Source organism: Lutra lutra, chromosome 4, assembly GCF_902655055.1.
Source record: "Lutra lutra chromosome 4, mLutLut1.2, whole genome shotgun sequence".
NCBI classification, from domain to species: Eukaryota; Metazoa; Chordata; class Mammalia; order Carnivora; family Mustelidae; genus Lutra; species Lutra lutra.
This window is the reverse complement of record NC_062281.1, coordinates 11298112-11315154: the sequence shown is the minus strand read 5'-3', so window position 1 is coordinate 11315154 and position 17043 is coordinate 11298112. Positions and strand designations below refer to the sequence as shown.

The 17043-nt window shown below is 47.6% G+C and overlaps 1 protein-coding gene across 4 annotated transcripts in view; it reads right to left on the bottom strand.

Moving 5' to 3' along the window:
- ASAP1 (ArfGAP with SH3 domain, ankyrin repeat and PH domain 1) overlaps window positions 1-17043 on the bottom strand; it is a 354464-nt gene that overhangs the window by 303557 nt on the left and 33864 nt on the right. For all 4 annotated transcript variants that reach the window (XM_047728535.1, XM_047728532.1, XM_047728536.1 and 1 more), the window contains exon 2: window positions 15247-15332. In XM_047728535.1, the coding sequence (XP_047584491.1) occupies window positions 15247-15305 (59 nt within the window). In that variant the 5' untranslated portion in view covers window positions 15306-15332. The remainder of the gene's footprint in view (window positions 1-15246; window positions 15333-17043) is intronic.

The following is a 17043-nucleotide window of genomic DNA, read 5'->3' as shown; positions in this document are numbered from 1 at the left end:
GAAGGACCCAGGTTTCCCGACTCCTCTCCAGGACAGGCCACCTGCCCTTCTGACAGGTCCCGGTGAAGACCGCCCTTTGGGCATTGGTCAAACTCTCCTGACCTTTCATTTGAACCGCTGGGATGAGGGAGCCAGAGTCCTCTAAGATGACATGTGCTCCCTCCAGGTTCCATCAGCAGCTTTATTCCCAAATAAGATCATGACAATCTAAGAGCCATCAAAGGCTCAAATCAGATGGGACACTCGAAGGTGAAATGGAATTACCTTGTTACCTGCAGGGAAGATCTTCTCGGGTTAAAACAAACATGTACACATACGACCTGCTAGAAGGAAGGGGAATCACAACTCTTGAGGGCAATGTGAAAGCTGTGTTGCTATGTGGTTTACAACCTGGTCTGCAGATAAGCCTTCATTATAATTCTCACCTTCCCTCTCCTGCTACTCAGAGAGCCCCAGGGCCAGGCAGAGCGGGCAAAGCGGGACACTGGGAGTGAAAAGATGTGGGCTTTCAAGAGGGTGGAGCCTATTAGTATCTGGGAAACTTAGGCAAGTCATCTTCTCACATGTCACATCCCTCACTGGCTCCCCAGTGCCCAGTCATTCATTCACTCAATAAATATTCACTAAGTGCCTACTGTGGGCTAGACACTGCTCTAGAAGCTATGGATGGTGGTAAGTAAAACTGGAATGGTCTCCACCCTCATGGCCATTATAATCTAGTGAGAAAGACTGAAATGAATAAAAGCAAGATGGTCACACGCACGCGCGCACACACACACACAAACACACACACCAAGAATGTGGGGGTTTCCCAGGATCCCCCAGAGATGCACTGTGATGAAGCCAGCCAAGTTGGGAGAAGATGTCAGGGAGGCTTTCCCGGGGAAGAGCCCTTTGAGCTGGGACTTGGATGAGCAGGAGTTAACTAGGAAGAGAGCGAAGAAGGGCGGGGAGCACTGGGAGTGTCCCCACCAAGGGCAGCATCTGGGAAGGCCCCAGAAATGTAGAGAATAGAGGTCCTTAGGGACCCAACAGAACCCGAATCTGGCTGCAGCACAGAGATGGGCTGCAGGGGAGGGGAGATGGGCAAAGGGTGAAGCTTATCTGAGGACAAGGAAGCCACAGGCAGGGTCCTCTGAAGTGTCAAACCCGGGCCCAGGAAGTCCTCGCTGCTCCCAGATCTGCTCCTGCCTCTGGCTGTCTCCTGACCCTTGGATCCAACTCTCCACCCGCCAAACTCCTGCCTGCCAGGTGGAGGGTGCTCTCGTGGGGGCTGCTGTGCCAGGCACCAGGGGCAGAGGCCCAGACCCACGTTTCAGAAGAGGTTGGAGGTCAAAGGCGGGACTCAGGGATAAGCTGACCAAAGGAGATGAGAGTAGAGGACGGACGCAGGAGGCCGGCTCTCACCCACACAAATAAAGGCCTGGAGGGATTCCAGATGTCGCTGTGCTTGAGGATCATCTAAAAGAGCCAAAGCAGAACACAGACTCTCAGACACCCTCTGAGGACAATGACTAGAACTTGCTGGCTCTCCCTGCCTCCACTGACTTGATTAGTGATGCGAGCATTTGTGTGTTTGCCTCCCTGGTATCCGGTACCCCTTCTTCTGGGGATCGTACTCGGAGTTTCCCTTGGGGAGGTCACCCCCTTCCCGGTTCCCATGGTGCTGACCTTACAGCCCCACCCCCAGCTCTGGACAGTCAGGTGAGTGGATCTATCCCGTCGAAACGTCATCACCCTGTCCAAGGTAATTGGGACACGTAACCCAAGCTGCACCGATGGGAATGGAGTCAGAGATTCTGTTAGAACTTCTAGGAAGAAAAGCTCTGTCTAATGGGGTTGTTAGGCTGGCAATTATAGGACAGCTCCTGGAAGCTGCGACATGTGGAACTCGAGAAGAAAGCCCGCATAGAGGAAGGCACCGCTGACAGATGACAGAGGCAGGGAGAGATTCAGTGGTGATGCGGAGGGAAAAAGAGAAACCAAATCTTTTTTTTTTTTTTTAAAGATTTTATTTATTTATTTGACAGAGATCACAAGTAGACGGAGAGGCAGGCAGAGAGAGAGAGAGAGAGGGAAGCAGGCTCCCTGCTGAGCAGAGAGCCCGACGCGGGACTCGATCCCAGGACCCTGAAATCATGACCTGAGCCGAAGGCAGCGGCTTAACCCACTGAGCCACCCAGACACCCAAGAAACCAAATCTTTGAAGCCAACTATGCCCTGAGCCAGGTTTTAGCCTTTAACCCCTCTCTGGTGGGAGCAAATAAATCCCTTTATGGTGTAAGCCGGTTTGAGCTAGCTTCTCATCACCCAAAACCAAGGTGGTCCCAGTACACACATATTCCCTCATGACCTAATACACAGCCTGCCCACACCCCCTTCCCGGGCCTGGAGTGGATGAAGCCGCCATGAAGGTCTGAGTCCGAAGCCCGGCACATCACAGACACACAAGCACCAGGCATGACTTGCAGAATTACGGGTGATAATCCATCCTCAATCTCCTCTCTGACCAAACCCACCATTTGGAAACTTCTGACAACTAGACCTCACCCAACAGAAGCAGCTAGAAGTGGGCTCACCTGGGCCGTGGTCTGTGGCGTGGGCATCTAAGAGTCCATCACTTTGTGGCTGATGAAGACAGTGGCCATGAAGAGCGTGGCAGAGCTCACGGTCACTGCAGCCAGCGGTAGTGACCTGTCTGCACGGATGTGCAAGCCTCCACCCGCAGCTCCACCACCGAGCCACACACACTGACTCCACACTGCCGCTCGGCAGGCCCGGTTCCGCTTTGCACGCGAGGGTGTTCTCGCCGTGCTTACCAGTGTTCAGGAAAACCTGTGCTGTTTTAAGTACCAAACCCCAAATATTTGCAGAGAACCCCTTTCAAGAGCTTCTGGCACTCCAGTAACCCACACAAAGTGTTCCACCTCTCATTCTTTTTTAACAGAGAAAATTGTTCTCTGTTCATAACTGTAAAATGCATTATTAGCTCAGAGCTTCCATTTTAAACCCAAACCAAACCACTTGAGTATTCGAGGCTGCTTTCCCTAAGATTATCTTTGCAAGGTCTAACATTATGGATGACCCATCAGAGAGGAAATGTGAAGATAGGGACCAAGGCCCACAAAAATCCCGGGTTCCATCCAATTTGCAATCACTTGTATACACAGGAGGACCACCTCCACTGTGAAGGGGTTCTTCTAGCAAAAAGCCTAGACTTGGTCTTGTAGGTTGATGATCGACTTAGGAGCCATTGATTTGATTTCAACAATAATGTTTCGGTTTTTGTTTTTAGAGGGGGAGGGGGGAGCAGAGGGAGAAACAGAATCTTAAGCAGACTCTAAGCCCAGCACACAGCCTGATGTAGGGTTCGATCCCACAACCCTGAGATCATGACCTGAGCTGAAACCGCGAGTCAGATGCTTAACTGACTGAGCCACCCAAGTGTCCCAACAACCATCTGTTTTTATTGATTACCTACTATGTGCCAGGCTCTATGCCAGGCACTGAGATAACATTAGTGGATCAGCAGCCATCAGCATTGTCTGCTGGGAGCTGGTGGTCTTGATGGTGGGGGGGGGGTGGCAGACACACCCATGTAAACCAATAATTCTGGGTTGCTACAGTGCTAGGAAGAAAACCTACGGGTGCAACCAGAGAGAATGTGGTGGTGAGGAAAGTTGTGTCTGAGGAAACAGCATTTAAGCTGAGACTCTAGGACAAGACTTGTCACTCTTATGAAGAGCAGGGAGGTTGGGGAACAGGGGCGGTGCGGGGAGAGGAGCCCTGCAGGCAGAGAAAAGCCATGAGGCAGAATCATGAGACCAGCTGGTGCTGGCTGAGTGTGACAACAGAAGCCTATTGAGGAAATGGAGCTTTTGTAAGGAATCTGGATTTCGTTTTCAGTAAAATGGACAGGGACATCGGGGCCCCGGATGGGTGTTAAGCAGAGGCAAAGCATGATCTCGTGCAGAGTTGGTGGAAATAATCCCTGTTGGAATATTAATCTTGAGGTGCCTGCTAGACTTCCAAATGGAGATATCATCAGGCATTTGGGATAATCAAGTCTGGAACTCAGAGAGGCCAGGTTCAGCTGGAGAAGAGTTTGGAAGAATAGAATTAGTCAGCATACAGAGGGTCTCCAAAAACCCTGTGAGGTTGGTTGGAGCCAGGGGAACCCTACTGAGACAGAAAGAGGGCAGAATCCCAGGAAGAAATCCAAGTGAGCTCCATGCCACAGAAGCCCAAAGAAAATAGAGTTTTCAGAGGGAGGGAGTAGCCAGCTGGGACTGCAAATGCCTTCTAGAAGCTGAGCTGACTTGCAGAGTAATTCTGAAGCTTTGGGATCTGAGGCAGGGCCTCATCTTAAAAGGCTTTCCTTAGAGCCTACAGATGATACAGTGATGGAGTGCGAGGAAGTAGAAATTCCAGGCTCCAGGGCCAGACTCCCTGCACCGGATGGGCACTTCTGTCATTCTACAGCAACACAGCCTTCACCAACCTCCCAACGTTCCATGAGCATCACCTTGTCTTCACAATGGAAATCACAGTATCTGCCTCACTGGGTTGTTGGAAGGATTAAATGAGTTAATAAGTAGCAAGCGCTTCAGAAAGTGGATTGCCTGGCTCGGGTTCAGGGCTCAGCGTTCACTATTCTTGCGGCTGCCACTGCTGTTGCTCTTAAGAACGAACGCTAAATACCAAGAGGTGGGCTTTGCACGCACCGTTGATCCTTGAGCGACGTGTATGTGAACTGCGTGGGTTTCTTCCGACAAATTCGAAACAGCACTGTAAGTGTATTCTCTCTTCCTTATGATTTTCTTACTAACGTTTTCTTTTCTCTAGCTTACTTTATTGTAAGAATACAGTACGTACTACATGGGACTTACAAAATCCATGCTAATCCCATTTATATGATCAGTAAGGCCTGGGCTCAACAGGAGGCTAGCAGTAGTTAAGTTTTGGGAGGAATCTAAAGTCATATGCAGATTTTGACAGCATGAGGAGTCAGCGTCCCTGACCCCTACACTGTTCCAAGGGCCAATTATATGATCTCACGTGGAAGATACTGTTATACCCATTCGCAGATGCGGGAACTGGCCTAGGACCGCCCACTAAGTTCCAAGGGCAGCGTTGGCATTCATATCCGGGTCAGACGCAATGTTCTTCATCACGGCTCTACAATTCCTCATGTGGTGCCAAGATGGGTGGTTGACGTCCAGTGCAAGGAAGACCCAGGCCCGCTAATGTATTAATTGTGTGCTGTGGGCTGAGTGTCTGCATCCCCCCGAAAATTCATACGCTGAGATCCTAACCCCGCAAGTGATGGAATTAGCCGGTGGGACCTTTGGGAGGAGATTAGGTCATAAGGGTGGAACCCTCATGAATAGGATTAGTGTCCTTATCAAAGAGACCCAGACAGTTCCCTCTTCCCTTCTTCCACAGAGGACGCCATGGAAAGACAGCCATCTCTGCACCAGGGAGGCTCCCAACTGGGCTTGGAATCTGTCAGCACCTTGATCTTGGACTTCCCAGCCTTTCTATGTGTGAGAAATAAATGTTTGTTGTTGAAGCCCCTCAGTCTGTGTGGTAGTTTCATTATAGTAGCCTGAACGAAGACATTGTGCTTTTGCTTTCACTGGTATTTCCAGAGGGAACTACTGGTTTTAAATTGGTTCTGCCATGCATACGGTTATTGGAAAACCAAATCTCACTCTGCATTTCACAGGGTTTCAGATAAATGACCTGAGAGGCTGTGCTAGACAAGGGGTTGTGAACTGTACTCTAAGAAGCTTCCTCTGGGGACACCTGGTGGCTCAGATGTCAGTTAAGCACCAGCCTTCATCTCAGGTCATGATCCCAGGGTCCTGGGATTGAGCCCCACATCGGGCTCCTTGCTCAGCAGGAAGCCTGCTTCTCCCTCTGCCTGCACTCTTCCTTTCTCTCTCTTTATCTCTCTCTCTCTCTCTCTGGCAAATAAATAAATAAAATCTTTTTTTAAAAAAGATTTTATTTATTAAAAAAAAAGATTTTATTTATTCATTTGACAGAGATCACAAGTAGGCAGAGAGGCAGGCAGAGAGAGAAGGGGAAGCAGGCTCCCTGCTGAGCAGACAGCCTGATGTGGGGCTTGATCCCAGGACCCTGAGATCATGACCTGAGCCGAAGGCAGAGGCTTTAACCCACTGAGCCACCCAGGCGCCCCAATAAATAAAATCTTTAAAAAAAGAAAAAAAAAAAGATGCTTCCTCCAGGGAGGGTAGAGTGGTGTGCCCCCCCAACCGTGCATGGAGCTCCAGCTCCCAGCCCTGCCTAAGCCAGACCAGCTCTGCTCCCACGTGGTTTATACTCTGAGCCCTCTCTTCAGCTTTCACATGAAGAAAATATTCTGAGGATACAAAGTCTGAAAACTGCAAGACTTGGCATTTCTCAAATGGCACCTGCATCAGAATCACCTGTGGTGGTTGTTAAAATACAGAATTCTTGGCCTCACAACCAACTTAAGGAATCAGAAACACTGGAGGGAATTTGCTCTTGAACCAGATCCCCAGGTAACTCACGTGCATATTCGAGTTTGAGAACCACATGAGAATCTCTACTACTGTCCTGTCCCACACACGAGCCATTAGCCACTTACAGCTAATTTCAATTTAAATATAAATTCATTAAGATTAAGTAAACGTTAAAAATTACATCTCTCAGTTGCACTCAGCGCATTTTAAGTGCTCAGCAGCCACATGAGGCTAGTGGACGCCACAGGCACAGAATATCCATCATTACAGAAAGTTCTGCTGGACAACCCAAACCCCTAGACCTCTAAGTCTGCTTGAATAATGTACCTCACGTGTTTGACAGCGAGACACCACATTCAGCCCTTATTTCCTACCATTCCTAACTGTATTCAAGACATCATATGCTACCTAAGGATACAGTATCACACCTCCCATACTGGACAGAAATTACCTGCCATGTATCTATGTCCCCTGATACACTCCAAGAGCCTAGAAGGCAAGAACCATGCATGTATTATTTAGGTCTGTATACTCAGGGCCTAGGGCTTAAATGCTTGGGAATTGCTTAATTGGCCCACATAACATAAATGAAATATGAAGCTGACAATGATTTGTCCTTGCTAAAAGCATTCACCAGCCCATCCATTAGGATGGCTACTATTACAAGAGAGGATGACAAGTGTTGGCAAAGAGGCGGAGAAATGGGAATCCTTGTGCACTGTGCGTTGAAGTGTAAAATGGTGTAGTTGTGGAAAACAGTATGGCAAGGCCTCAAAAGAGAGAAACCTAAAGTTACCACGGGATCCAGCAATTCTACTGTGGGGTATGTTAAACCCAAAAGATTTGAAAGCAGGGTCCTGAAGAGCTATTTGTACACCCATATTCACAGCAGCATGACTCACAAGAGTCAAAGGATGGGAGCATGGGGCACCTGGGTGGCTCAGTGGGTTAAAGCCTCTGCCTTCAGCTCAGGTCATGATTTCAGGGTCCTGGGATCGAGCCCCGCATCGGGCTCTCTGCTTGGCAGAGAGCCTGCTTCCCCTCTCTCTCTGCCTGTCTCTCTGCCTACTTGTGATCTCTCTCTCTCTCTGTCAAATAAATAAATAACCCGTGGGTGAGTGGATGAGCAAACTGTGGTACCCCCATAACAATGGAGTATCAGCCAACCTCAAAAAGGATGAGAGTCTGACATATCCTACGACATGGATGAATCTTGAAGACACTATGCGATGATAAACCAGTCACAAAAAAGAACAATACCGTCAAGACTCCATTTTTAGGGGGTACCTCGAGTAGTCCGATTCATGGAGACAGAACGTACAACAGTGGCTGCCAGGGGCCGGGGGAAAGGGGACATGGGGAATTGTTGTTTCATGGGGGCAGGGTTTCAGCTGTGCAAGAGGAAAAGAATTCTGGAGATGGATGGTAGTGATGGTTGCCCAACAACATACAGATATTTAACACCACGTAACAACCATTAAGATGGGGGGGCCCCTCGGTGGCTCAGTTGGTTAAGTAATTTGACCAATTTAAAGATTTTTATTTATTTATGACAGTAAATAATTTAAAGATTTTTATTTATTTATAACAAAGAGAGATAGCGAGAAGAAGGAAACACAAGCACAGGGGAGCTGGAGGGGAGAAGCAGGCTCCCCGCTGAGCAGGGAGCCTAATATGGGGCTCCATCCCAGGATGCTGGGATCATGACCTGAGCCAAAGTCAGATACTTAATGACTGAGCCACCCAGGCTCCCCTAAGTGGTCAACTCTTGATTTCAGCTCAGGTCATGATCTCAGGATCCTGGGATCGAGTCCCACATCAGGCTCCATGATCAGTGTGAAGCCTGCCTGGGATTCTCTTTCTCTCCCTCTCCATGTGCCCCTCCCCCAACTCACACGTGCTCTCTCTAAAATAATAATAATAATAATAAATAATAATAATAATAAATAAAATCTAAAAATATCATTAAGATGATAAATTTTATATTATATGCATTTCAGCATAAGTAAAAATATTTTAAATAAAATTTCTAAAAAGATTTTATCTATTCACTTAAAGAGAGAGCACAAGCAGGGGGAAGGGCAAAGGCAGAGGGAGAAGCAGTCTCCCCACTGAGCAGGGAGCCCGAAGCAAGGCACAGTCCCAGGACCCCGAGACTATGACCTGAGTGGAAGGCAGATGCCCAACCAAATGAGCCACCCCGGCGCCCCTTAAATATATTTATATAATACGTATGCATGTATTTTAAAGCATTCACCAGTACCAGCCAGAGGAAACACATCTGCCTCATGGCTTAGAGAAAAGGGCTTTGGAGGACCCCTGGTTCATAGTCTGGGTAGGGCATCTCAGGTGGGTGCTGGCTGGCAGCAGGGGGAGGGAATACAAAGGTGAGACACAGAGGCGTGGTCAAAAGCCTGACCTGCAATCATACCTCCTCACAGGGACCTTCTGTGACAGTCCCAGGCCAAAGGGGACCCTTTGGGTTCCTTCGAATTGTTCTACCACTCAGAGTCCTCACCAATAGCTCTGCACCTCACTGACCATCAGAAGTTTCTGCAAAGACTTCACCGCAGGAGGTTCTGATTCCATACACCTGGTGGGGGGCTTTATTTTTACAGGGTTCTGCAGGGGAGCCAGAGCTGGGAGCCCCATTCTGCAGAACTTACATTAGCCTTATATTATGCTTTATCTTTTAATGAGTCTGCTATTCCCAGCTTTGCATCTGGTTTGCAAACTCCTGGGGGGGGGGGGGACGGTGACTGTGCCTTATCTCAATCCTAAGAATCAAAATCACTTGTGGAACTTTTTTTTAAGACTGCAGATGCCCTGGATCTACCACACATCTCTTAAGTCAGCATCTCTGAGCATCTGTATCCTTTTAAAAGCCCTCACAAGGGATTCTGAGCACACTCTGAGACCGAGACCTACTGCTCTGCATCCTAAGCGTGCTTGATCTAGACGCTGCCCTACATCGGCTAAGCGACCGACAGAATGTGGCCCCTCTGAATAAGTATCTAGAAGGGAAAACGTGTGTGTTTCATCTGTGTTACCAATTCTAAATATTTCACTAGGAGTGTTTTGCACATGATTTAAAGCAAATGATAAATAAAAACAACAATTAGCAGTTGGTGGGTACCTAACACATGTTAGGTGCTCATCACGGGCTCCCTATATGTGATCCCACTGAATTCTCAACCTCATGTCTGAAGACAGTACTGTGAACTGTCTCCAACTCACAGAGGAGGAAACCCAAGCAGAGAAATTAACTCACTGCCTCAAAAATTAAAAAAAAATTTTACATGACATTTAGATTATAAGTCATCTCCTAACTTTGGAAAAGTGATCGTGGTCTTTTTAACGGCTACATTTTCAGTGTTTTATCCTAATTTTTTCCATCACTTTGCCCTAATATGTTAATTCATTTCTCATTGTAGGGCAGGTTTTTTGTCTTGTTTGCAACTGTTAACCATTTTAAATGTACACCTTTGTGCAAGAGAGTATTTTCCATATTTGGAAAGGTTATAGGGAAATGTTCGGAGGAATTATGTTAAATACTAAACAAAAGTCTCCACGGAGATGTGCTGAATGACCTGGGCAAGTCCTCTCTCTGGGAGATGTTATGTGTCTCAGCATAGTCCACAACCACGTGCACCAAATGGGCACTAAGGGCCGGTGCTCTTGTGGACACTTGGCAGATTTGATCCCACCTGGTCCTCACAAGACCCCTGGGGTGAGGTTTAGATGGGACGCCTGAGGCAGAGAAAGGTGGAGAAATGTTCCCAGGCTCAGAAAACCAGCAAGAGCAGAGCCGGGTTAGGAGCTCACAGTTCTCACCATCAGGCCAAGCCTTCAAGTCAAGGCAGGTGTCCCCGTGATTCCTTCATCAGCCACCCCAAGAAGCAAAAACAAATGAGAGTGGCAGGAAGAAGCCCTACCCCTCACCTGGGACCACACAAGACTCTCCCTGTAAGTGTACAATGAAAAGGTCGGCTTCACTTCCTGACCTAAAATCCAAAATCGCTGGCTCGGAGGAATACAGCCTTGCTGACCACGGGTGCCTACCCTCTAGATGCCGAGAGAGAGTGAAGAAGGGGAAGATAATGACCCTTACTCCAGGTCCCCTTGTAGGTGCTCTGCGTCATTATGTAGACTTGTTATAAGTTGAACGTGTACCCCCCACCCACCCAATGTCGACATCCAGGAGTCAGGTACCCATGAATGTGAGTTTCTTTGGGTCTTTGCAGATATAGTTAAGATGTAAATTATGATGAGGTCACACTGGAGTAGGGCAGGCCCTTATTCCAATATGACTGGTGTCCTCATAAAAGAGAGGAGACACACAGGGAAAAGGCTAATTGGCAAGAGAAGTGGAGACCAGAGGCTGTGGCTACAAGCCAAGGGACAGCAAGCAGTGCCAGCAAATTCCAGGAGCTGAGAAGAGGCAAAGGGAGATGCCGCCTACAGGTGTCAAAGACGGTGGAGCCCCGGTGACACCTTGATCTCAGACTTCTAGCCTCCAGAATAGTGAAACATGTTTCTACTGTTTTAATCACCAGACCAGGAGTACTTTGTGACAGAAGCCGTAGGGAGGAACACGACATTGTCTAGCCTTTCGGGTCCAGCAAGACAGAAGCTACGTTTTGTTCGTCTTGGTATCCCAGCAACCAGCTGTCCCTGGCACACTGTAGGTGCTCAGAATGTGTTTGCTGAGTGAGCAAGTGAAAAAATTAAGGAGGTATAAACTCAGTAGGAGAAGGAACAGTGTCTTTTATTGCTACTAAGAGACCAGGGCAAATAAGGTGCTCAATGAATTTTATAGAATGAATGAACTTTTTTAATGAACAAATGATAAGCTCAGGAAGGCTTTCCAGTGGGTCTTATCCACCTGTGTCCCCAGGATTCAGTTACGGCCTGGCACACAGTAGCTGCCCAATAAATTCTGAAGGATGGAAGGAAAAAAAGGGAAGGGGGGGCGAGCTTCAAGACCAGAAACACCATTTCCCAATCCTCGTCTAGGTGACACCTTCCTCCCTTTACGCATCTAACCGAGGAATGGCCAAGGCCGTAAAATCACCCGGAGATGTTCAAGCAGCCTCAATGCTACCAGTGGGACTTTCACAAGGAACTCGAAAGCTGTTGTTCTGAAATGCATTTCTCTTTCTTTTACATCCAGAAATCATAAGGCTTTCCAACCCTTCCAACAATGTTAGAAATGCAGGGCAGGGTTAAGAGGTCAGCGCCTCTGCGTTCAGCCCGAGGGACACACTTCCCGTCCATGTGCAGCCTTCATTCCTGACCCCTGCCCTGTGGCCAAAAAGGGACATCAGCTGGGCTCAGGAAAATTCAATTTGGGTGACAGCTGGCGGCATGATAATAACAGGGCATCTGCCTTGACCCTTTGGAAAAGCAAAGGCGGGGGTGGGGGAATGGGGTTGTCAGAGGTTTCTCTAGGGCTTGGTTTAGGAGGGTCTAGAGTTTCGTTGGTCAGTTTCTACACATGGACAAAAACCCTGGAAATAAGGCCCAATGCTTTCTACTGCTGGCTCAGAATTCAATTCCACTTCCGGGTGCTGTCCTGGTAGTACTTGGGGTGGGAAAAAAAGGAAGCACATTGTTCTTTTTTCCCCTGGACTTGAGCTTTCCCAGGGGCGGTAACTGTCCCGTGGTGAGGTGTGATTCTAGTCATTCATTCGCACCTACATTCGCATTAATAACCAGAAAAACCAAGCAGGAGGTCCAGGACTTATGTCTCAATACACGAAGAAAGTCTCTGGTCCTTGTGGGTTCCCCTTCGTATGTACTGAACTCCAAGCTCCAACTCTTATCTGCTCCGTGAAAAAGGAGAGCTGACCCCTTCTCTGTGCTGGGTAGCCGGGAACGCAGTGAGGGCTCTCTGTTTTCAGATGGAGCCCTCATGTGATCAGCGAACCCAGGGATGCTGGATCCCTTCTCCCCATCAAAGGAGTCTGTTGAGACAGGCAGCTACGTTCTGTTGGCAGCACAGACCTTCATGGATTAGCTGATGTGCCCCGTCCTGGGGTCCCAGACAGTCCTACCCTCAGCCTAACCCTGTGGCTGTCGATCTGTATGGGATTTGCCCCTTTCCTTTTCCTCTGAGTGGAAAGCCCCATGAGGGCCAGTCGTGCCTGCTGCCCACACCTTTGTAACCCAAGCCCCCTGGCCCAGGTCCTGCCACCAAAGTCACAAGCAACTGATCCACATGTTATACGAAAGAGCCAACCAGCCAACAAACAAATACAAAGAAACAAAGGCGGTTGACCTCATGCTATAGTGAAGAAAGCACAGGCTTTGATGTGTTCTAACTGAAATACAGTATAAATACATAAAATGGTCAGTGTCATAGGTGTGCCACTGAAGGAATGTTTACACCTGTGTCACCAGCTTCTAGACTGGGGGACAGAACACTTCAGAACCGTAGCAGGGGTCTTGTACTTCCTTCCCATCACGACTCCCCTCACGGAAAGCCTCTACCCTACCAGCTGCAGGACCCCCGACAAGTTACCTAGCCTCGCTGACTCTTCACTTTGGGAAAAGAACACTTGCCATTCTGTGAGGATTCCATTTTTAAAATGTGTGTGCAGTGCCTGGCAAAAGCCAGTGGTACAGTATAGCAGCCATAGTCATGGAAGTACCAGTAGCAGGAACAGCAGCGGAAGTAACAGTAGAACTAGTCTAGATAGGTAGTCGTAACAGCAGACGTGGTCGTGGTGGTGAGAGAAATAGTACTGTTGATAGCAGAAGCAGTCGGAGTGGGAAGAGCTAACACTTAGCACTTATCATGTCCCAAGTTAAAGCTCTACCTTAACTTGGCAACCCTTATAGGGATGTACAAAATGCCATTTTACTGAGGCCCACCAAGGTAGTTTTCCTGAGGTCACGCAACTACGGGGCCATGGATCTGGGAGTCAAACACCAGCCGCCTGGCCACAGAGCCCCTCCCCTTAAAAGCAATTTTCCAGGAACTCCTTGCTTGGCAAAGCAAGGTTTGTCCTCTAGTATCTGCTCTCTTCCTTGTCTGTAAGAACAACTCTGAATTTTGGTAAGCACATGGTCTCATAGAATAAAGACCACATTTCTCAGCCTTCTTGCAGCTGTGCAGAAACTAAATTCTGGCCAACAGAAGTAGAAGCAGTAGGTGCGATACCCAGAAATATCCCTAAAGGGAGTTAGCCTGCCTTTCTTCTTTTCTTGCCTTCTTCCTGCTGGTAGATGTGATGGCTGGAGCAGCAGCAGCTACACTGGACCATGAGGTGACTTGGGATTGGAGGCCAACATGGCAGAGAAACAAGAGCGAGTGCCTGGGTCTCCCAGAGACTGCTATGGCAGGCCTGCATGACTTGTGTCTGAACTTTCAGGTTAAGAGAGAAATATACCTCTATCTTCTTTAAGCCAATGTTCATTTAAATTTTACATTATCCAGAGCAAAACATAATCCTAAATAATGCATTGGGTTTTGCAGTTATAATTAATGTCACTCAAAAAAGACACCCACAAAACTAGGACTTTTGTGTTGGACTTTTGACTTAAAAAACAAAACAAAATAAAACATGACTTTGGGTATTCCTCTAACAGACAAAATAGGAAAATAATCATATAAAGTCTCATTTATCCCAAAGATAGTAACAGTTCCTTGTTGGTTCATGTTGGGTCACATCAAAGCTTCTCAGGTTGGCCTCCCTGCCTCCAGCCTCTCCCGTTCATTCAGGACACTTTTGCTGGTCTAATGATACTTAAAAACGATTTCTATCCTAAAACTTGAGATAATTACAAAGTTCTATATGTGCCTACTTTACACAAGACAATTTATTTTCTATTTTTTTCTAGGCTGCACACAAAAATATAAAACATAAATATTGGGATTTCCCTTTTAGAGATAAGAAAATGGAAGAAGCAGAGAAGGTCAGTGACTTGCCTGAGGTCACACAGCAAGTTGGTGGCAAGGCCAGAATTCTATTACTCCCTCCAGCACCCAGCACCTCTTTCCACCACACGAAGCTGATTTCTGGGAAACCCTAGTCACAGCAGACTGGCCCTAGGTCAAGTTACCTTGGCAACTTTAAGATTCTCAGACTCGTTGACTTTTCTGTCATCTTCTTGTCCAGTCTAATTTTTCAACATCCTCTAACACAAACCACCACCCACTGAGGTCAGACTGCATTGACTCTATCCCATTCCCCTACCCCAGGCCTCAGTATTCCCAGCTGCAAAATGGGGCAAATTATACCTCCACCAAGAAGGAACATGGCATAGAGGAAAAAGGCAGGAGATCTGGAATCAGGTAAAACAGACTTCAAATGCAGCTGGGCATGATCTTTACCTGTACAATGACTGTAGTAATTCCTCCCTGGTGGGACTGTCACTTGGACTGAATGAGATCCTGTTTCTAAGAGTCACTCAGCTAAAACAGCACCTACTGTGGATGGTGTCATCTTTGTTGTTATTCCTGACTTCATTCTGGAACCACCCCCTGCCACCTTGCCTTCTGCCCGAAGGACACAGGTGATGTGACAACAGGAAGCACTTTGAGAAGTCTACAACCCTACAAATGCCACACATCCATTTGCCACAAATATTCACACCCACAGTGTCTTTGTCAGATTCTAGTCTGCAGTTTGATCAAATTTTGAATTCCAACCCCTCCCCCGCCCCCCAAATAATCCCTCTGCATTTCCCAGGCTGGGCTCTCTAGACAGGATGGACTATGGCCACTCACCGATTCCATAGTGAATCTCTTGACGAAAAACTGGAGAGCCTGGAGGCTGAAGATCTCATGTCTCAGCTGTCACATCAGAGAATTACCTGGATGGGGGCAGGAGAAAAGGTGACAAGCGTCATCCAGTGGGACTGGACAGAAGACATGATCTCAAAGCAACATGGGGTTTCATCTGGAGGTTGGCATCGTTGTGAGGAACGTTCTGACACCACCGAGTGGCTGTCCAGGAATGGGAAGGAAAACAGCCAGCAAACCACTGCTTTAGCGATCCACCTTGGGTCTGGTGTCTCTATCCTCCTATCTATGCAAGTGCTCAGGGATCCTTCATGCGTTCTATTTCTAGCTCTACAGTCAAGAGCAATTTACAAGTCATTAACTTCTCTAAACATGAAATCAAAGTGTGCTCACAGGTGCAACAGACAGACCCAGGCAGCTCTGTTCCTACGGGAAAGCAGAGGCTCTCCCCCACCCCCTGTTGGCCAAGGGGATCAGCCCAGGAAGGAGGGAGAGCTGTATGAATACACATATTTCAGGACAGCCCCTCTGAACCTGAGAGAGGATTTTAATTAATTCATACATACCGAAGCTTAATTGCTGAGTGCACAGAGCACAGGAAGTCTGGGATAAAAGGTGTTACGTAAGGGAATGGCTTCAATATTTGCAGAATGGAGGGGAAACAGAGGTGAGGAGTGAAAACAAGATGAGCCAAGGGATCCCCTGGATCCTTCTCCAGTGATCACTAGCTCAGAATGGCACCTCCATCTGGGGCCAGAACCCAGGGACACTCTTGACCCACCATCTTCCTTTCCCACATCCAATCCATCCCAAGTCCTGTCTCATTTACTCCCTAAAGACCTCTTTTTTTTTTTTTTTAAAGATCTCATTTATTTATTTGACAGACAGAGATCACAAGTACACAGAAAGAGAGAAAGAGAGGGAAGCAGACTCCCCACTGAGTCTGGGCCATCAGAGAGCCCGATGCGGGGCTCGATCCCAGGACCCTGAGATCATGACCTGAGCCAAAGGCAGAGGCTTAACCCACTGAGCCACCCAGGTGCCCCACTCCCTAAAGACCTCTTAACACCTCTCTTTCTCTCCATCCCCCCTGACACAGCCCTGGACCAAGCCTCTACCCTTCCCACCTGAGTTTCCTGCCTGGTCTCTTCTCATCACCATTTCTCCCTCTGAAATCTGGTCCCCCACACTGAAGCCAGAATCACTTTCCCTTTTTATCTTTTATTGTGGAGAATTCTGTAGACACAAAAATAGAGAAGAGTATCCTGAACGCCACATACCCACTGCCCAGCCCCGATCACTACTGACTTAAAATCAATCTTTCCTCTCCCAACATTATTGTTTCAAAGCAAATAATCCTACCATTTCGGTCATAAATGGAACAGCATGTATCTATAAGACCAGGTCTTTTACAAAAAATATAATAGCAATACCATTCCCACACCTGAAATGATTGTATTATTCCCTGAAATCATCAAAGATCCAACGTTCAGATTTCTAATAGTCCCATAAATGTCAGTGTTTTTTGAAACAACTGTTTTTAGAATCCAGACCCAAATAAGCTCTCTGCCTTATAACTGGCTGATATGCAGAATGAAAAATTTAAAACACCAGTCTGATGGTGTCACCAACTACTCCCCACCCCACCTCTCCACCCTCAGCTGAACATCTTCAAAGGCTTCTCTGTGTTTTAGGATAAAACCCGACTCATATAACATGGTCTGACCCTTGTCCGTCTCTCTGGCCTCATCTTGATCACTCAGGCTCACTGCTACAGGCATA